Source organism: Corvus cornix, chromosome Z (assembly GCF_000738735.6).
Source record: "Corvus cornix cornix isolate S_Up_H32 chromosome Z, ASM73873v5, whole genome shotgun sequence".
Lineage (NCBI taxonomy): Eukaryota > Metazoa > Chordata > Aves > Passeriformes > Corvidae > Corvus > Corvus cornix.
This window is the reverse complement of record NC_046357.1, coordinates 22,336,636-22,358,720: the sequence shown is the minus strand read 5'-3', so window position 1 is coordinate 22,358,720 and position 22,085 is coordinate 22,336,636. Positions and strand designations below refer to the sequence as shown.

General features: G+C 43.4%; 1 protein-coding gene across 6 annotated transcripts in view; it reads left to right on the top strand.

Moving 5' to 3' along the window:
* Positions 1–6,305, top strand: part of SMAD2 (SMAD family member 2) — a 50,451-nt gene extending 44,146 nt beyond the window's left edge. For all 6 annotated transcript variants that reach the window (XM_039567198.1, XM_039567196.1, XM_039567199.1 and 3 more), the window contains one exon: positions 4,293–6,305. In XM_039567198.1, coding sequence (XP_039423132.1) covers positions 4,293–4,416 — 124 coding nt within the window. In that variant the 3' untranslated portion in view covers positions 4,417–6,305. The remainder of the gene's footprint in view (positions 1–4,292) is intronic.
* Positions 6,306–22,085: the final 15,780 nt, after the last annotated feature.

Here is a 22,085-nt window from a genome sequence, read left to right as displayed (position 1 = left end):
CTGGCTTGAAAGCCATACAGAATACTTACACACTTCTTGCTGCTATTGTGGATATGCTGTCTGCAAATTGAACCCATATTTTCCTTTTTTGTCTCCCTCAGCTATGGAACCGCTAAGTTACAAAGTCCATAAACTGATTTTAGTGTTGCATTGAAGCCAACTGTTGAGCAAGGAGTGTTGTCAAAGTTCCGTTCCCTTGCTCAGTCCTGCTGGCTTGCATGTTGTGGTGAAATCCATGACAACATCTTGAAGTTTCACAGTTTGTGCTGTGAGATTATTTGCTGTTTGTTAGACCTGCAGTCAATTTGGTCTCTGTCCTGTTCTGCAATGTAGCATGAGTTCCTTAGGTTTTGATGCAGGATGGGGTTGGTGGTACCCAACGGAGAGACTTGCAGTGCCTATTGCAGAATGAAATAGCTGTGGAGAGCATGCATCTAAGGGATGGCAAGTATTTTGGAACTTGTAGTGGAAAAAGCTTTGCAGGAGTAAGATGACTATTTATGTAGTAAAACTTCTAAAAACAGTTCTTTGAGTGGAAAAAATAGCACTCTATCTGCTTTTGAATAGATTCCAATTGTATTCTCTATTAGCACAAATAAAAAGCTGTAGTTGAGGACAGTGCCTGTTTTTAATGTAGTATGGAAATTCAGGAAGAAAAGGAATTGACTTCTAACTGAGCAGTTTTAAAGATTTCATTATTTTGGAGAACTGTAACTGAGGTTTTAAACAAATCTCTTAAACCTCTCTAGAAACTGTCCTCTGAAGGAATGAAGTCTGACCTGTCTGTACCCTAATGCAGTACATAATGATTTTTTTAATGCCGTATAATTTCTGAAGTTGAATAATGGCATGTAGGCTCCACTTGGGTTGATTCCTTTATCTGCTCTTGAAATACATACATGTAAATAGCAGTGCCAGTATGTGGGGGAGGTTTCTCAGCTAAATGAAGCCAACTTTGTAATAGTCTAATGAGATGAAATGAGAAATTTGAGTAATGGAATAAATTGGTACCTCTTTGTTAGGAAGAGGTACACAAAAAATCTGGCTCAGGTTTAAAGAGCTATTGGATTTGGCTCTGGAGGAATATGTATACACTTAGACATAATTAAATACAACATTCAAATCTGAGCAGAAGAAAGGCTTAATCAGGCAGATTATATAGAAGCATCTTGAAGTGAACAGAGTGTAAGTGCTGGTTTAAAACTGTGGGGAGGCTTTTGTTAAAGTTACTTCTGAGTGGGGAGTATGTTGGTGGTTGGTCTATAAACTGTTTGTAGACCATAGGATTGAAAAAGTGCAGTAGTAGCACTGCCAAAATAGCACAAAAACTGGATGCTGAGTAATACTGAACTAGTTTCTTTGCAGCTCTCTTTTAGATGATGCTAATAAATTACTGATACACAAAGCTTGTAAATATGCTGCAGTTGGGATTAGAGCAAGAAGAGGTAGCTCCAGCAAACTCAACCTTGAATTTAAATTAACGTAGTCTGACTTGTCAAAATGGACCAAAGAACACTGTAAACCCCATCACTCTTGTTAAAACCTCCATGCTTCGTTATTATGTGAAAGTGTTTCTCATAGAACAGGCTTGGACAAAGGCAAAGCATTGCTTGCACTTTAGGCATATGTGCATAAATGTGCAGGTATGGCAAGGTAATACGTTTTATAGGCTTGGTAGACAAAATACCTTACAAAGCTTTTTGCTGTGTTACATGTTGGCCCAAATTGGGGATGGTAGAAGTTTAGAAGGTCAGATCACCAGTTAAGTGTTCATGTTCGTGCAGGAACTATCCAGATCCAGGATCATCTTTTAGAGAAAGTTCAGTAGAGGTAATTAGTGATCTTTGAACTGGAAGTCTGTGGGCTGAAGAAGCTGAGTTTTTAGCTTTAAGATGGTTGCTTAGTGACTGTCAGTATTTAATCAATTTTTACCAGCCTAGTGCAAAGCCAGGGTTGTTGAACAGACCCAGTTGTAAAATTTTGAGGAAGTGTGTTGTGAAATACATCGTAGGGGAGTTTACAGTGGTGGAATAATGAACTTCCTTTTTTGGGAGAGGATTCAAGAGTAAATGGAATTATATTTCCTGTGGTTCAGACTTGTTTTTCTGTTGTATCACTTTGTTCTGGCATAGGCATTTGGGGCTAAGATAACTGTTTTGTAGAGTGCTGAAAGAGCACAGACCCCAGCTGCTGTCTTCTCCTAGAAAATGTGAAACTTTTGAAATCAATCTTCACTGTCTTAATCTTTCTGCCTTTTCAGTTCCTCTGTTTATATAAACATCTTTCCTTAAAGCAAAGGACTGCAGTGCCAACTGTAAAAATGAAGGAGCTGGGTTTGTGTCTGACTAATCTGCTGCCTTTGAATCTTGGGATAGCTGGAATTACTAGGAAAAACTGGCTTAGCAACAACAGTCTTGCCAATCTAGTTAGGGAAAACTCCCATGCCTGGAGTGGGTGCAGTGAAATAACAGGATTTCTCAGTCAGAGTATGTCCAATACTGATTTCTTTACTTTGGAGATGAGAAGGAAGATGTTTGAATAACAGGTCTCTGAAACAAAGGAACATGGGAGAGAGAATGAAGCTTTCATGGTTGTCAGTCCTTCCAGTCCTTACTGGAAGTTGCTATATGGTGTTTAATTAAGGGCTTCTATTGTGGAAAATTATGGGCAAGTTAGTATAGAAGACAAGAGAAACACAATATCTGCTTCAGTTGTTTGTGTGAGGATGTTACAGTACAAAACACATACAGAAGTGTAAGATTACAGGAAATCAGAGATAAAGTTTGGTGTTCTTTTGAGATACTGTCAGTTAGCAGAGTATAACCACACACTGTGTTTTGATACAGTGTTTCTGACAACATCTACCAATTTCCTTATACATTTGTCATGTCATTTTCTCCAAAAAGCCAGACCTTATGATCACCATAGCATTGTGCTATTTTGCCACCTGGCAGTGCAGAGCCAAGGGTTTTTATTCTATATTTCTCAGTAGCTGTCTGTAAAATTCAAATCCAGTTATGCATGCAGACTCCTGGAAGGTTGAGATACAGCTGCACACAGTTGTTTGTGGTGTGAACACTGCATTGGTTGGACAACCTTCATTTCTTAATTTCCTTTTAGAAGTAAGGCGCTTGGTGTGGCACTTGAAGGAAATACTGCTGTTACTATTCTCCAGAGTGGAATATTCTCTTGATGTATTATGGACAAACATGTAATTATTGATGTGTCTTACATAAGTGAAGTGCTTTGGAGGTTGAGGTTTTTTTTTTTTTTCCTGGAAAAAGTTTAGTAACAGTTATAATAATGGTTACAGATTTTTATATCTCTGTTTTTTCTCTGAAATGTATTTATTCATATGATGCAGAATTTGTGGCAGCTTAACCTGCTTTCTGGCTGTAGTGGGTTGACTCTGGCTGGATTCCAGGCAGCCACCAAAGCAGCTCTCTCACTCCTCTTCACAGCTGGACAGGGGAGAGAAAATGTAGCAGAATGGTCGTGAGTTGAGATAAGGACCGTGAGAGATCCCTCACCAAATACCATCGTGGGAAAAACAGACTTGAATCAGAGTTATTGAATGAATTTATTGCTAACATAATCAGAGCAAGATAATGAGAAGTAAAATAAGACTTTAAGCACCTTCCCCTCCTTGCCAGCTCTTCCTCCTCCCCCAGCTGTGAAGGGAGGTAGGAATGGGTGTCATGGTCAGTTCCTCACATGTTGTTCCTGCCACTGCTTAGGGAGGAGTCGGAATCCTTCCCCTGCTCCAGTGTGAGGTCCCTGCCATGGGAGACAGTTTTCACATGAACTCCTCTGGTGTGAGTCTGTCCCATGGGCAACAATTCACCATGAACTTCTGCAGTCAGGTGCATCTCTGCATCCTGGTGCCCTCCATGGCCTCAGGGGCACAGCTGCCTCACCATGGGCTGCACCAGGGGCTGCAGGGGAATCTCAGCTCTGGCACCTGGAGCAGCTCCTGCCCCTCCTCCTCCTGGCCTGACCTTGGTGTCTGCAGAGTTGTTCCTCTCACATGTTCTCACCCCTCTCTCTCTGGCCACAATTACAACTGGGCAACAACTTTATTTTCTTCTTAAATTGGTATGCCAGAGGCATCACCATTCCTAACTGGCCCAGACTTGACCAGCAACACATCCATCTTTGCAGCTGCCAAGGATGGAATCTGCCAGACATGGAGGAAGCTTCTGGCAGCTTCTCACAGAAGCCACCCCTGCAACTACCAAAACCTGGCCACCCCAACCCAGTACAGTGACTTTTCCCTATTCTTTGTTTTCTAGGCGGCAGACAGTAACAAGCACTCCTTGCTGGATTGAGCTTCACCTGAACGGGCCTCTACAGTGGCTGGACAAAGTATTGACTCAGATGGGTTCCCCTTCAGTTCGCTGCTCCAGCATGTCCTAAAACTCTCCTCTCTCACCAGTGGGCTAAAAATCGAGTCCAGTCAACAGACTTAATATAACAGCTCGTCTGTCGTAGTATTTGTGTGTGGTCCCCATGAACTGTTTACTATCTAAAAAGGTTTTTTAAAAAGAAAAAAAAAAAAAAGAAAAAGAAAAAAAAAAAAAAAAAAAAGAAAAGGAAAAAAAAAAGAAAAAACAGCACTTGAGGTCTCATCAGTTAAAGCACCTTGTGGATTCTGTTTCCTATACTCTGATACTAGATGAAAATTTAGTGTATAGAAAAGCCTTCTTCAGAAAGAAGGGACAGTTCTAAAGACTCTTTAATGGTGTTTTTTATTGGGTATATAATTGAGTGTCCTAATGGTTATCAATAACATGAATAGCTAAGTATATATACAGATAATGTATCACAATCTCAAATATCACGGTATTGTGCTGTTCTACATTTTAGTTCCCATAAATAGTCATTTTGGTTTTTTGATTGGGGCAAGTATCCCATAAAATTCCAAGACTTTGCTCCCTTATTCTTTTATATTTTTTTTTTTATATAAGCAGGTTTTCAAGTTGTCCTAATCATAAAAAAACTTTCCTTATAGAAAAGCTTAATTTTTTGCTGCGTTCTTAAAGAAAAAGAAAGTCCCTCCATTGGAAGGGAAAGAAACGTCTTGAGATTCATCTGTGAAGGCTTAAGACACTTTATATACTTAATGGGGCCTAAAGTGAATTCATATTAAAAATTCTGAGTATCCATCACACTAGCAGTTACTTTTTGATACCCATCTGAGTTGATGCATCTGTTGCCAGCAGTATTGCTGGCAGTGCTGTAATTTGGGACTTTTTTTGTACCTTGAATCATTGAAATGTGTGGTTTTTCTCATGGAATGGGAATTTACCATGGCTTTGGATATTTGATTAAGTGCACAAGGTTATTGGCTTAAACCTTACATCTGTATTTTTTTCATTGAATAAGTCTTACCCCTTCCTATCTGTATTTTTTTCATTTTTTTCATATGTCACTAAAAATAATGGGGTTTAGTTTTTGGAGCCATATACCTTGAGAAATCATTTCCTGGGGTAAGCTAGACTCTTTTTGTTTAGGTTTTAAATAGATGCAGCTTCTTAACATATTTCAGTAACAGAATTTAAATTTCTTATCTGAGTCGCTTCTATAGTTTACTTACACACCAGATCATATGCATTCATTATGTCATAATGGGCCTTGTTATTAAAAGTAGTTGCTTCTGCAAAACCTCTAGGATAGTGGTTGCTGAGGTATGACCAGCGAAGGAGGACTTCCAGGTTCTTCATGACAGTGCATGTTATTGTGAACCCTTGGACACTACAGCTGCACCATATTAAAAATATTCTGAAATATATTCTACAAATAAGTCTGGGTTGGGGCTGGGTTGGGAAACTGTATAGAAGGGTTATTCTGACTTGAAAAATACACATCTTACTAACAATCTTGTGATCTAGCTGTCTGTCATTCTTTTGTTATTGTGGCAGTAGCAGGATTGCCTTTGTCTGTTTTTTTCCATTGTTTCATCAATTACACTAGTTCTGTACTTCGTAAGTACAGCTAGTGATAACTTAGCTTTGAGAACAAAAATGTGGCCAGTGTTACAGCTTTTAATCACTTGACTGAATTGATGATAGTGATGGATATTTTTATGCCATAATGACTAGGGCATAGAAGCAATACCAAAAATCAAGCCTTGAAAAAGTGGGCCAGACACCTTTCAAAAATTGGCAAAGCAGTTACCAGTTTGTGCTAGTTTTACCAGTAGACTAATGTATTGGTAGAACTTGTGAACCTAAGAGATAAGCTTCATGCGTGTTGCATTTGCCTAATATGTGAATACACTAATAAAAGTTTTAATTCTCACAATGGCTGTTTGGGTTTTTGTTGTTTTTTTGGGTTTTTTTAAAATTAATTAATTGCTGTCTATTTTTTGGTTGAAGGTTAGAAGTTACCCTAACCCACCCAGATAAATGACACAAGTGTCCTTCATGTGGTGGGTGGAAAGGTAGAGTTTAGATATTAATACCACTTTCCATGCAGCTGTTGTGGAGGTTCTGGGTCTGTGTGTGTTTGGTGGTGCAGACTCCTACTCCTGATGGAGTTTATTGAAGCAGTTGCTTTTCCCTACCACAATCAAATTGCATCCTACTATCTCCGGTGTTTACTTTCACCTTTGAGACAGATAAGAGCAACTTGTCTGGGTCAGACTCACGTTTTTGAGCAGGTTGCAACTTGAATCAGTTGGGTGGCCTAATTCTGTGGTCTCCTTGCTGTGGATTTCTGAATGTGCCCAACACCGTGGCAGTGTTAGTTGCTTTGCCTTGAACATTGTAGTAATCTTGACTCTGCCTCCTCGTGGTGGGTGCTTCCAAGGAGAGTGCCAGGACCCTGCAGACATTGCCTGTGGTGCTGCCTGTGTGCAGGACCATTCTGGTCTGTGTTGAAGTCACTGTTTTTGACTTCTGCTTGTGCCACTGAAATGTTCTGCCATTGCTGCCAGCCACAGATTAGAGGTACAAGGGAACTTAGCTGTATTTGTAATGTTTGCTTGTCTGTGTTCCATTTAAATGCCTTTGGCAGTTCTTTACTAACTTTAACCTACCCCTGTTTCTTAATCCACTGCCTTTCTGACTTAGCCAGTGCTGTTATGCTCTTCTTCAAAATCATGCAGATGACCCCAGCATCTTAATGCAGAATGCCCATTGTATCTAAGGAATGTGACTTCCTCCCTCTCCGGTTCTGCCAAAGTACTGACGTCCAAAATACAAATAAAAAGTTAATTTTTTTTTTCAGTGAGGCTATTTTATAGAATATAACACATAGCAAGCAGGGAGTACTCGAGTGGAGATGCTTTCACTAAAGTATGGGTAGCCAGCTCCTTACCTGTATCAGAGCTGGAAAAACTCTGTACAGACTCTGGGTTGCATTGACTTTAATTCCATGAGCCTGGGTCCTGATCTCTTGTCACTAGCCCTGCCTGAGCTTGATTTTCATAGTATTGCCAAAGCCAAGTGACCAAACACCAGGTAGTTGATGTAAACATCTAAGCCTAAAAATTACTTTTGAGTTGCCTTTTGTCAGCTTGGAGGCACAGAGTTGACTTTTCTGAACTCTTCCTCCAAAGAAAAACCTGATTTCGTTTATAAGTTGTCTCAGGGCTGAAGCTGTGATAGCAATGTCAAATGCCTGGGCTTTTGCAGCTTTAAACTGTGAGAATTGATAGCAGAGTCATCCCCCTTCCTGTTGTGCATGGTTCCTGTTTAGGTGGCAAGCTCCCTGCAACAGGAATTCTCTTGTACTTCATGATTTTGTGTGGGGTCCTTTGACTTCCAGGCGGTGCTGCACAAATCCAGAACACCTTGACAGCTGTAGTGTTCTCTTGTTTTTATTCAGAATATTGTGTTTAACCAGAACTTAACCTCCTTGAGACCAATTGCAGGCAAGGAGAGTAAATAATTTAACTTCAGACTCCCTGTGAAATCGACAGGGAGAGGTAAAATCTGAATTTGGCTGTCTGGTAGCATAGGCTGTTGGCTGAGGGGCCTGTTTTAAGTGCATAAAGTAAATATAAATATCTCCCTTAAAAGGTTCTCTGAAGCTATCAAAGTAGTCAGCTAAGATGTTTAGGAATAATAGGTTTAAACTAATTAACACACAGCTAGAAATCACAACTACTATACTTCACCAAGCTCTTTATTTTCATATGTCCAACTTCTCATGTTGAAGTGGGAGGGTGTGAAGTTTGGGGGTTTGATAATCATCTGCAGCTCTGAATAGCTGGCACAATGAACTGTGTTTTGTTTTAGCCTTCGAACTTGTCACACTTCGTTGTGGTTACAGCTTTTTTTTTTTTTTTTTAGCATTGCAAACTGAAAGCTTACTGCAGCTGGGTTTTGAGTTAAAATACTGTGAAATACAGGATTTCACTATACTCCACCCACACAGTGTTCTACTTGAGTATGAAGCACTTTTCTTTTTACCAAAACAAGTTTGACTTGCCTAATTTTGGGGAGGCTGAAGCTTCAGTGCTAGCTCTGAAGCATCATTGAAGTACTGTCTTTGTTAAAAAAATTATAAAAATAGCAAATAACTTGCCAGCTGCATTAGTAACTGCTTCTGGAAGGACCTTCTCAGGGATTTAATTTGCAGCTGGTCTGAAACTTTATCACTATTAAGAAAATATTAATGAAATGTGTTTTCCCTGACCACTTTAGCTTGGCTAGTGAATAACTGTCATAAACCATATTAAAGAAGGCCATTTAAAAAACCCTTCAGTCATGTTGGCCCTCTTTTCCATCTCTCTTAGGTAAAAAGCTATCTGAGTAAGGTTGACATTTCTTCTCCTGGGAAAGCACAGTGTGTGGAGCAAGGTTCTAGTCCTGGATTGTCACAGCTACAGGTGCTAGAACCAAGGCTTCAAAGCTGAGAGCAGTCTTTGATGTTGCATTAGCTGTTGTTTCATTAACTGTAATCAGGATTAAATCTAGATAGCTGGCAGAAGAAAAGTGAATGACAACAGATATGTAATGATGTCAGACCTTGGTCCTCTTGATCCTTCTCCGCCGTGTAGAAGATTGAGTCAGAATGGATTTGATAAAGCCCAGTTGCTTATCCTGTTCCTTTTGGAATAGGACCCAAACTGTCTATGGGCATAGACATTCTGGCCCTACTGTTTTCCCAGCAGGGGAAGGTGAAACAAAGCAAGCTTCTGACGCTCTTGATTTTTCTGTTAGCAGCAGAATTTTTGCTCTATTTGCTTGCCTAAAACTATAATAAGGTATCATAAGGAATTTATGTCTCATGAATTAATTGAGCTTATGAGTAATGCGTACCTGAGGCTGCAAATTCAGTTTGATTTTAAAACTTACTCTGCTTTAAAGTCTTGTTTGCTTGCCTTTTCATTTTGAAGTAAAATTCCAAGAACAGCTGTTGTGCACTTAGTGTAGAGGCTTATTAAATGTAGGTTGCCAGCAGTTGCAGTTTATCTTTGGGTAATCAGTTATATATCATAATATCAGTTCATATTTAATCTTGAAGAGGAGTTGTTTAGAAGATGGTCACCTTTGATTAAGGAGTAACTACACAGGGAGGCTGGTGCCTCAAATGTGCATGCAATTTCTGAGGAAACTGGAGTAGAGGCCGGTCAAGGTGTAGAGCCAAGTCCTGGACCAGGGAATTGCGAGCACCCCAGATATCTGCCACACACTTAGAACTCTTCAGAGATACCAAACAGTTGGACAGATACACTGGAATTGTCTAGACCCATTAATGACTTTGAAATGACACCAATGCATAATGACTTTAGAAACACTTCAAAGTCCTGTCTCCTCTTCCATTTGTGTTGCATGTCCTTGAAGAGTGGATCTTCAGAATTCACAAAGTGAAGCTGAGAAAAATGTGTGTGTGTGAGCTGGTGAGATTCATGTGGGGGTTACTCAGTGCAGATTCCCCGGTTCTTTCACACCTGTGTGTTGGTGTATTTTTTTTCCCCATGCGATCACTGATGGAGTCTGTGGTTAAGAACAAAAAGCCTCAGGCAGCAGAGGTGAACTTCTTGGGAGAGGGGCAGGACGTGATTGTAGTGAAGCTCTGGGAAGAATCACCCTGATCTTGCTGCGAAGAGATCTGTGAGCTGCAGGAAGAATTACCCTGCTGGGTAACACCATGTGAAGAACAGTGTACTGTCACAGGGCCTGTTGATTCAGGTACAGGCCCAAGTGAAACTTCTTACAGGCCTGAGCCAGGTTGTTCACAGATAGAATTAGTTGTGCTGTGTGCCTGTGCTGTGCTTCCTCATGTGCTTGGTTCCAAAGCTGGCAAAGGTGGGGGGCCTGGGCTGGTCTCCCCTGCAGGCATAAATGGGTACTGATCAACAAGATCCACTTGAGGGCTGAATGAATAATCACTACCCAGGCTGCTGCCTAACAGTGGAAAAAGGACTTTTGCCATGTGTTTTTGTAAGTGGTCTGATGAATAGCAATGGGCATTAAGTTTGGTAGAGGAGGTCCTGGAAGAAAAAAATAATTGTAGTGAGGAACAAATTAAAATGTCTTTTGGATGAAGAGTTGTCAGGCATCTGAGGAGCTCAGCAGCATGTCAGGACTCTCAGGCACTGGGGCAGGCTGTGGGTTGGGAAGCACTGTGGTCACTCTGGAGAGTGTCCACATCCAGACTGGACATTCCTAACAGGATCCAGTTTTGCACAGGAGATGCATCTCCATCATGGAGGTGTATGTTCATAACCCAGCATCTCTGTTGGTACTTAGGCCTGGGAAATGATAACATTAATTTAGAAACAATAATTTCCTTGTAGACAAGTACACTTATCTTTTCTTCTACAGCTTCAGAAGTCTAAGAGTCCAATGGGAAGAAAAACCACAGCAATTAGCAACGCTGCTGTTAGTATTGATGGGAGGGAAAATGTCTTCGTAATGTATTCAGACTTTGAGGTTTGTGCAGCGTACGAAATTAAAATGGGCAAAGAGCCAAGGCTGAGAAATACTAAGGTTTAGTAAAACAGGAAAAGTGGTGGAGCTGAAAAAAAGAATGAGAGGGTGGCTGATGCTCAGCCTCAGCAGTGATACGTGGCCACAAAGGCACTCTGGGCAGCTCCCTGAATGCTCGTGATAGGCATCTGCTCGTTAAAGATCATAAAACTCATTTTCCTTTTGTTACAGCACTGAAAGAGTTGTTGGAGCACAGGAGCAGGTTAAATGGAAATGGGGCTGAGGAGCACAAATCCAGTTTTGCTTCTCTTATTGTCAAAGATAAGGCTCAGCATCGTCTCTTCTGGAGCAACTTGAGTTCAAGACGGAAGAACCGACAGGACTTGTCCTGTCTCCCAGTGGTGACCTGACTACGAGGATAAGCAGTCTTATAAATAAATTATAGTAAATACCCCACAACCTCTGTGGGAAGAGGTTTTCTGTAATGTCTGCATTAGTTTTTATTCTGAAAAAGACGTTTTTAGCTTTTTCTTTAATGCTTGGACAATCCTTGGAAGTGTTCCAAGTGCTCCTTGGCAAATAATACATCTCATCCTGTAGCGTGAAGGTGTTTTGTGGTGGGGTTTTGGGAGGGATAGCTTTGTATTTGAGGGATTTGGAAGAGAGACTGACTTACTGAAAGTAAGTCAAAAAACTTTTTTGTCTCCTGCTTTTGTTCTAAAAATGCTTAGTACAAAATTAGTGGAGTGTTGCATGACAGCAGCCATGCTTGTAAAATGTGGAGAAAACACTATGCTCCTCTGAGGCCCTGAGGAAGAATATTAAAGAGGAAATTCTTCCAGAATACTTAGTTGCCAATAGCAGGAAGTACTATTAGGGGGAAGAAAAAACCAGCTTCAAAGTTTTCTGCTTTAAAACAGGGCGGGGGAGGTAGGAATGGAATTAGCGTGCAAGTAACAGTTTAAAGATTTTAATTGTGTTGAATTGCACTGGGTTGAAACTTGCCTGGCTGATGGACCAAAGCCTTGACAAACTGAAGCTTGAAGAGACTTAATTTCAAGCATAGGACACTTGGTCCTAAATGTGCATTATATTTTTAGTTTGCTGTGTCAACAGACACCCTTGTTCTGTGTAGTTTTACTTGGCTGACAAAGGCGGTGTGACAAAGGTGTTCTCTCTCCACTGAAGACTCTTGGAAACAGGTCAGCCATCGGTTGAATTATTGATTTTGTGTGATGTAAGAAACTAACTTGGTGCCTCTGGGAAGGCAGTTCTGATCTCAGTACCATCCCAAGGACGCAAACTCAAGATCAGTACTCTCATTTCCCATGTGCACATTCACACGTACCCTCTTGGACCTTATTTCTGATCATGTTGAAATCAAGGGGGTCCAACAGAGGTTTCCTGCAGTAATGCCACAATTAAATGATAATGACCATAATTTTTGTGTTCTCTCTGAGCTCTACCTGCTGTGATGAGTTTATACAACTGGACCCCTGGGAGTCAAAACCCTGGAGCTCATCCAAAAGGTGACTGTAACGTTTTGGGATCTGTTTGTACCCAGTGCTTCCCCCAGGCATGTTCCAAGGGCTGAGACACATGAGCAGACAGAATGATTTATCCTGACTTTGGGACAATGAGCAGAATTTTGGGAAGTTGTATCCCTGGCATGGGAGAAGCAAAGATTCCCCTTGTCTGCCCCCAGCCTCCAGGTCTGCTGCTGTCAAAAGATCTGGGTGTGTTTAAAACTGATGTCTTGTTAATTAGCTCTGCAGTAGGTGGCACTGGTCACACCAATTGCTAGTGATGGGCCTGTTGTGTCCAGCTGTGTGTCTAACAAAAAATACAGACAGATGTTTTTCTGACTGTGGCCTGAGGAGCTCCAGTGTCCTTGCAGAGGGTGCTGCTAGCCTAAAATTTCCCATGGCCCTGTCAAATGCCAGTTCTGTGGGTGGGCCAACTTTTGAAAAGCATTTATATTTCTTTGATATTAATCCAAATCATTGAAAGTCATCTAATTATGGAAAAAATAATCTAGTTAAGGAGGTGCATTAAAACAATGGAGGAGCAAGGGACTAATTTGTGGACTTCTTCCCTTGGCAGGGGGTGTTTTAGTGGCACATCAAGTTCAACCCAAAATTCATGTACAGGATGCTAATACTGGTGTGCCTTCATCCAAAGAGCTCTGTCTGTAAGACTTTTCCCCAGCTGTGATTGAGCCAATTCTGAAACTAATGATTTTCAAGATGTGCCTTTTGAGGTGTACAGCAGGTATTCCCCCTCATTTTATATTCTCTACTGTCCTGTGCTCTGGCTGGCTTGGGTGAAAAAGCCTTTCACTGAGTAGTATGGGATTTTTTTTGTATTTTGTCTTCTTGTTATCCATGTGGTCAAGAAAATGTCAACTCTATGACAAGCCAGGTCCTTCAGAGCCTCTTCCCTCCAGAAAATAACTGATTGAGTGTGCAGATTAAAAACCAATTAAATACTCATACTGAACATGATCGAGGTAATACCGTAATTTCAGAAGTTAAAAAAAGAGATCTCTTTTCTCAGCCTCACTCCCTTAAAAGGTGTTTGTATGGGTTGTTTCATCCAGAAGAGGCATCAGATTCTCTGCACGCGGGCGTCAAACCTCCACAGCCATGGGAGGGAAAGCAATCTGCTAAAAGTTTATGTGGAGGAGTGCCAGGGGAGGCAGACTGAGATGAGCAGTATCTGTGTACAGATGGAAAGCAGATAAGTGCAGTCAGTGGGTAGTGTTTTATGCCCTTGTTTTGCTGGAGTCCTCGGGTACTTCTTGCCTGTGTCAGCCCCATGTACTTTCAAATAAGGTTAAACTCCTGGGGAGTTTCTCTGTTGCCATCACCCGAGGATGCATCTGCAGCACCAGCATTTAAACCCACGTCTTCCTGCCTTCCAGCCTCAGGCTGATTTCATGAAGCCACAGTATTTTTCTGACGGCACCACCGTTGGCAGCCCGTAACTCTGAGTCATGGAAACCTTGAAGTGACTTGTGTGTGGCTACAGAGCTGTTTTGCTTTGTGCCCCCTTCCTTTGGCTTGTGGAGCTGGTTTGGTTTGAGCCCAATGAGACCCATCAGGGTCTCTCTTGTCCTTGGTTAATGAGACAGTGGTGGAGGTGCTGTGACCAGAATGTAACTCAAGAGGGGGGGTTGGCCTTCTGACCAGCTGAAACGGGAAAGTATCTTCTTCAAAGAGGCAAAATAATGAGAAACAGGTGTTGATATTTGTGAAACTGGTTGTACAGCTGTTGACCGACTATTTTTGTTCTGGGTAATCTTGGAATTTGCAGATGTGACACCACTACAAGCCGCCCTTGCTTGTGGGGAGGGTAAAGCTGCTTTGAACAAGTCCTGAGAACCTTCACTGACCTTGGTTCCTTATGTAAGAGAAGCTCATTGACCTTGGGCATTAACCCAACACGTGTTTCCAAAGAGATCCGATAAACAATCTGTGCACTTCTCACCTCACAGAGAAGGTGGGTGAGGATGGACAGTGACACAGCGTGCTGTGTCACTGCCAGCAGGGTTTTAAATATAACCTGGGGCTTATAACAGTGGAGAAGTCTGAGACAACAAAAGCAAATTCTCATCTGGACTTTAGTGTTGAGTTAAGGATAACCCACTTCTTTGAAAATTACTACTATTTAAAAAAAAATAATGAGGGTACCTTTGTTGATTAAAATGTTTTAAGAAATTTAAAATATCAAGAAAGCCTTTATTGAAGAGTGCTAGGTGATCATTTTCAATTTACGCAAGAGAAACAACCAAATTTTGTTATATTTGGATTAAGAATAGGGGGGGAAAAAAGTGCCTAGCACTTTTGACAAAGTTGAAATATTACATGGCAAAGTGTTGATTATGTGAGTCTGTTGAATAAAAGCAAAGCAGATAATTTGGTCCCTTGGCCATCATTCCAGGCAGACAACCTCCCTGAGCTGATGTCACCCCATGTGTCTCCAGCTATTTCAAAATTAAATTTTTCTGACAAGCCTGCTGAATATTTCTCTCTTTGGATCTTCCTTTCCCTTTTAACATGGAAATGATCCCTCTTTCCACAGCGGGGGGGCGGCATTCAGTTCTGAAGTTCCTCCAGCTGTGGTTGTTTACATGACAGTAACTTCCCAAAATTGCTCTATTCAGGCTACTTCTAAACCCTGTCCTTACCTCCTAACAGGACTGTCTTGTCCTCCAAAAATTGTCCATGCTATGTTGTTCTTTAACTCTCCAACCTCATTATCTCACAACCTGGAGATGCAATCCTTTAATCTGTGTCATTGAAAGGTGACATATTCCCCTCTCAAGATGGTTTTTCAAAACTCTAGGTCTCACCAAGCTAGAATTTGGGGGGAAAAAAGCCGCAAAAACACAACTTGAAGACATCCTACATTGATTGCACTGTATTGCTTGGTGGGATCTTAGGTAGGTTCCAAATCTGACTGGAATCATGTATTACTGTGAGAATGGAGTTTGTTAGAGCATCTTGTGACTCTCTAGCAAGGCAATCTTGACTTCCTATGGGCATGGTTTCCCCTCTGCTAAACTTGATCCTGCAGCTGACATCCCAGCCAGCCCCGTGGTCGGATGGTGTCTGTGGCTCGTGGGCACATGGCCTTTGTTCTTCGCTTGAGGTTTCATCTGTAAGCTTTGCTCCAGGTGTTCCCAGCTGGAGCTGTGCTCTCTTTACTTTCCTGCCAGACTTTCCCACAACAGCCTGGTCACCATTTGTGCCGTGGCAGGACCTGTTGGGTGGTTGGGAGCGAAAGCCTGCTTCTCCCCGGGTTGGTGTTAGCAAACACCGTCTTTTCTGGTCAGAGAAGCTCATACAGGCAACTTCAGTAGCCTTGGCATGGTCCTGGTACACACAGAAATTTCACATTCATGCCCTAAAGCTCTGGGCTGTTTTAAAAGGCGTTCATGCAAAGCTTTCTGGTCTGTCAACCACAGTTTGCTGTATCAAAAACTATTACCTTTTCCTCTGTCAGGCAGTCCTGATTTCCCTGTGAGTTTGGGGTAAGGACAACAGGATTTGCTTGTCTCAGCAGCTCCCCTCCTGCTTGTCCTTGAGTGCTCTAGGAGATGAACTGAGTGGAGTTCTGCTTTTTTTCCCCCAGGTAGGGGATCTATTTTGAAATTATCTCAAAGTCATGTGTGATGTGGGGTTAGCCCAATGTAAATAAACCCAGCCTGCTTATTTCTATTGTGATCAGGAAAGGTGGATGCCTCTGCTTTTGAGTAGGCTCATGCCCAGGGTCTTTCTGAGATGTTTTGGATTGCATGGTTGAACTTCCCCAGAATCTCTCAGGAAGCAAAGGGGCAGTCAGTGATAGGACCCAGGGAACAGCTGGAGCTGTGCCAGGGGAGGTTTAGGTTGGAGATCAGGGAAAGGTCCTTCCCCCAGAGGGTGCTGGGCACTGCCCAGGCTCCCCAGGGAATGGGCACGGCCCCGAGGCTGCCAGAGCTCCAGGAGCATTTGGACAGCGCTGCCAGGGATGCCCAGGGTGGGATTGTTGGGGTGTCTGTGCAGGGCCAGGAGCTGGACTTGGGTGATGTTTGTACGTCCCTTCCAGCTCAGGATATTCTGTGATTCTGTGACTCCTGAGCTTTGCTATTGCTTTGTGAAGCTCTGAAGAAGACACAATGATGGTCCGAAGATTCTGGCCAGTGAAGCAGTTTGGAGACCATTTTCAATGTCTTTCCTTGTCTGCAGCGAGGCCTCGGAGCATGGTCCAGGCTCTGCTGGGGGGGCCCAGCAATGGTACCAGAGGAATGGGCAGGAACTGATGCCCAAGAAGTTCCACCTTCAGCTGAAGATGAGGAAGAACTTCCCTGAGCGGTGACCAAGCACAGGACAGGCTGCCCAGGGAGGGTGTGAAGTCTCCCTCACTGGGGATATTCCAGAACTATCAGGATGCAATCCTGTGCCCTGTGCTCTGGCATGGCCGTGCTGCAGCAAGGAGGTGGGACCAACACACACTGTGGACCCTTCCAGTCTGGCCCATTCTGGGATTCTGTGACTTAGTATTCCTGTCACAGTCTGCTAAAGACCAAAGTCCCTGAAATCTGTGTGGGATAATCCCTGACCTTCTGAGCCAGAGATTTGCCCACTTGCTTCATCCTGACTCTAAAATTCTGTACCTCAGAGCTGGGATGTCCTACAGGTCTGCTTGTTTGCTAATTCCTCTTCCCCTGTAGTACCAGAGGTCAGAGATAAGGAAAGGGGGTCTCCTAAAAGCAGCTTTCCCCTCTTCCTCTTACAGCTTCTGAGTATTTTGGGACACCTGGTGGAGCCAGCAGCTGGTGTTTCCCCTCTGGCTCTTTTAAGATCTTTTGTCCTGGCTGTGTCTTGGGCATCTGTCTCCTTCATTTGCTTTCTTGGGTTGTCATGAGGGGATGGAGGAAACCAGGCTCCTCGTGGCTGGCACAGCTCAGCTCTCAGGGAAGGAGTGTTCCTTCAGAGTCTTCCCTCCAAGTCCATGTGTAATTCACTCAAGAGATTGATCCTGTCATCTTCCCTGTCTTCTCCAAGCAGAGTCCCCTCTCTGAAGCCCTGATGGCACTGTCAGTGCTGGGCTGAGCAGCTCCATGGCAGCGTTTTGGCGTGGAGGGCTGACCCTCTGCCCTTGGAATTAGTGACATACGGGAACTGATGGGATTAGGAGGGGATAGGATCACGCATGGGTGAAAAGCAGCTGTGCACACTGGTTGGTGTTCCCACCTGCACGTGTGGAGTCAGCTGGAGCTGGGTTTCTGTATCTGAAAGGAAAATTAAATAGGTGGGATGGACCTTCCTCCACCCATGCAGTGAGCTGTGGGCACTGGTCCAGGCTCTGCAGATGTCACCTCACCCTTTCCATGTCTCCAGAGCTGTGCTGGGGTGGTTGCAGGGAGATACAGAGCAATCCCCCTGCACAGCCCATGAATAAATCTGCAAGAATAAATCTGCAAAAATAAATCTGAAAAGAACATAATTTTAACCACTTAATCACATATAAGGAATATAGATTTTTTTAAATTGAGGGTGGGCAGGCCCTGGCACAGGGTGCCCAGAGCAGCTGTGGCTGCCCCTGGATCCCTGGCAGTGTCCAAGGCCAGGTTGGATGGGGCTTGGAGCAACCTGGGATAGTGGAAGGTGTCCCTGCCCATGGCAGAGGGTGGAACAGGATAATCTTTAAACTCCCTCTCAACCCAAACCATTCTGTGATTTTGTGAGGTCATTCAGATAAATGGTAATGGAGGGGAAAAAAACCAGGAAATAGTGAAAACTCTTTTGAGTTATGCAGTACCAATGGCCACTGCATGTGTTAGGAACTTATGTAAATGATGCACACCAAAAAAAACTCTGGAAAAGGGATCTGGGTCATCTTTGGTTTTCCTATTCTGATTAGAGCCGACCATTCTTGCTATTTAAATCACATTTTATACGGAGAAAAATCTGTGGTAGTCCCAAGCCATGAAAATTCAGATTTCATTGTATTTTTTAAGAAAAGAAAGCACACAGCAGAAGTTGAAATGAAAAAGCTAATGAAATCCATACCCCACCAAGCACTTGCACTGAAACTTTATAAACATGAAAGAAAATATTCTTAAGTAAGCTAATGCTCTTTGAATAAGGAGGACTTTCTATGATCCACTATGGTAGGGTTTTAACCATTCTATATTTCAGGCAGTCGGGGAAAATAATGAGATTTTTATGTCAAATAATATTTTTTCATATGTTTTACTTAAAGCAATTTGTTCCAGATTGATTTCTGAGTTGCCTCATCTGTTTTATAATATGCGTCATTTTTATACTATCTGTGAGGACCCAGACTTCAAAATTTCTAGGGTTTTGGGTTGTTTTTTTGCACAGATAAATGTTAATCTAACAGGCAGGGCCTTCATTTCAAGTGGAAGGGTAAGTATGTGAAGGTTTCCCAGGAAATGTAATACACTGCAAGCTAAAAAAAAAAAAAAAAAAAAAGAAAAAGGATGAAACCTTGAAATGCAGATGGGCATTATCAGTGTAATGTTATGGATGGGGGAAGACATCAAACATTGGCTAAATGCTAGTTAGGAGAAATAATTTTTAAAATTCCTGTCAGCTGGGACGAAGTTATGTGCCTAAGCTCCCCATGGCCTTGAGAAGCTGCGGAGAGACGTACATGTGGCAGAGCGCATCAAAACACCCTGGCTCCGACGGCAGGGAAAGTAAATTAAGGGAACAGGTTTGATCGTAAACCTCCTGGAAAATATGAGGATATTAAAGCCGGCTGGATAATTAGCATAATTACATCATAGTGAATGCAAAGGAGATCATCTTAAGGGATATTGTACTGAGGGAGCTTGGCTTCAACTGGTAGTGCATGTTGAGCGACAGACTAATAGACTGCTCCAGGGAACAGAGCAGTAAAATCTTGTTATGAATTTGTTTATCAAGAATGCAGAGATAGGGAGGAACAGCGGTGGCAGTTAGTTGGCTGAATTATCGCTTTTTTAACCTTGCTTTCTGCTGATAGTCTTTTGTCAACACCTGGGCATCCTGTTTACTTTAGGGGCAGAGGGAAAAACAGGAGCTGGGAGACAGCCTTGAGGCCACGAGCACTCTGTGCACCTGCGAAGCTGGAGACAGTTTTTGTGGCTGTTTCTTTCTCTCCCTCTCCTGTTGCCTTTGCCACCTTCTTCTTCTGGCTCTACTGGTGCTTCAAGAAGTGGATCTGGCTCCTGCACTAGTGTTGATTTGTTTTCATAGAATCACAGAGACGTTTGGGTTGGGAGGGACATAAAATTTCATCTGGTTCCACCCTTGCCATGGGCAGGGACACCTTCCACCAGATCAGGCTGCTCCAAGCCCCGTCCAACCTGGCCTTGGACACTGCGAGGGATGGGGCAGCCACAGCTGCTCTGAGCACCCTATGCCAGGGGCTCTTTTCACCAAAATGGGAAGAGAAGTGCTTGATGACTCATAGATGATCAAAATCTACTGGCAAAATTTAAGATACTTTCTTCAATATCCTGATTTTCTGCTTTGTGGATTTTCTGGGTAACTTTAGATTGTCCTGTGGGTTTTTGAGTTGGCACAATTGTGCCTGCACCATTGCCAGTCCGGGCTCTCCCCTCCCACGGCATCTTGAACCCACCCTCCAATTCAGGTCATGTCTAAAGGAGGATTGGTCTTGTCTGATCTTCTAGGGCCACCTCAAGGAAGATCCACACCTTTTACCCTGCCACAACGTGAGCTTGATGTTTCTCTTCTGTTTGGTCTGCCACTGGTGAACCACTAACTTCTGGCCAGCCAGGAGTCACGGGTTCCAGCCTGGCAAGGGGAGATGTGATCAGTGGGAAAACTCTCCCTGGTGCCTTCCCCAGCTATGGAAGGGGTTGAAATGCAATGGAAGATCTGGGAATAAATCACCACAGGTGGATGCTCAGAGGCTTAATAATGCATTAGCCTGGGTTATGGGTGACAATTCACATCATGCTGCAATTGACACCAAGCATCTTGGCAGTGCCCTGGGCCTCAGCAGGATCAGGCTGGTTGGCTCCTCCATCAGACTACCAAAGCTTTTCTGCATAATCATATTTTGTTCAAGTGTCAGTGCTCTGGGCTTTTTTCATGCTGTGGCATGAATAATACTGGTTTACACCTTTTAAATTAGCTACTGCTTTCTATAGGAGTGCAAAACAATTCCAAAAATCTTTGCAAATGCTGCAGTTTCCAGCAGCCCATGCAATTCTACTCTGCTCTGGTGAGGCTCCACCTGAAGTTCTGCATCTGGGGGGTCCTCAGCATGAGAAGGACATAGAACTGCTGGACCAAGTCCAGAGGAGACCACGGAGGTGCTCCGAGGGCTGAGCACCTCTGCTCTGGAGACAGGCTGGGAGAGCTGGGGGTGTTCTCCAGGTGAAGGGTCTGGGGACACCTTATGTCAGGCTTTCTGTACTTAATGGGGTTTTGGAAGAATCATGGACACAGATTTTTTAGCAGGGCCTGATGTGACAGAACAAGGGGTGATGGCTTTAAACTGAAGTAGTGTCAACTTAGGGCAGGTAAAAGGAAGAAGTTTTTTCTGCTGAGAGTGGTGAGGTCCTGGCACGCGTTTTCCAGGGAAGCTGTGGCTGCCCCTGGATCCCTGGCAGTGTCCAAGGCCAGACTGGACAGGGCTCGGAGCAATCTGGGACAGTGGAAGGTGTCCCTGCCTACGGCAAGGGGTGGAATGAGATGAGGTTTAAGGTCCCTTCCAACCCAAACCATCCTGGTATTCTATTTCATGACTCTGAGTCATGTGCCATGTTGTTAAGAACATGAATTTGTGATATTAGATAGGACCAGTTCTTGTCTGGGGCAGATTTTTGCTGTTTGGTGGGAAATTAAGATGTGCATTTCTTTTCTTTCTCTGCCAGCAGCTTCACTTGCAGTGCATTGAGCACCAGAAGATCTTCCAAACACTCTGCTGAACATAAACCTTACCCTGTGTTTTCTTTGGCATCTGTGCAGGAAACTGCCAAGTCCTGAAACAAATGGATGCAGGAAATGTTCTGGTGCTGGTGTTATGCCAAGGTGGGTGCTAGTGCTGAATCCTGACACTGCCTAAAACCTTTCCTCTCCTGGGGTGGATTTACAAGGGAGATGCTGGGTAAGGGGAGCAATAAATAACGCTGCTCTCCCAGGTGGGGTGAGACCTAAGAGACCAGAAAAAGACCTGACAACTAACTGCTGAGTCTTGGCAGCCTTCTGTGGTGTCCAAAATCAGCGGCAGAAACATTAGGGATCTTTCCGTGTCTTCAGACTCCTGTGGCTTTGCCTATGTGACCAGAGGCCAGGGAATCAGCTGCCTGTGGGCAAGATGGTTAAATCCAGGCAAAAGGCACTCGGATTTTGCAGCTTTTAGTGGAATAAAATGAAATATCCACCTGATGGCAGCAGAGAACGGGGAATTGGAGAGCCTGGGCTGGGTGAGCGGTCGCCAGCCCCGCTGGCTGCTCAGTGTGCAACGTGCATCGGGGGATCCCCAAAATGTGGAACATGCTTTGGGGATGTGGCCTTTCCATGGCAACAGCCGATGTCCCCTGTCCCCGAAAGAGCTCACTCACATCATCTGTGTGCCCTCCTGGAGAGGAAAAGTCCATGTGGGGTTCAGGTACCGCTTTTGGGGGTGCCAGGGCACGATGAGCAGTGTGAGGTGCCTGGTGTGGTTGGA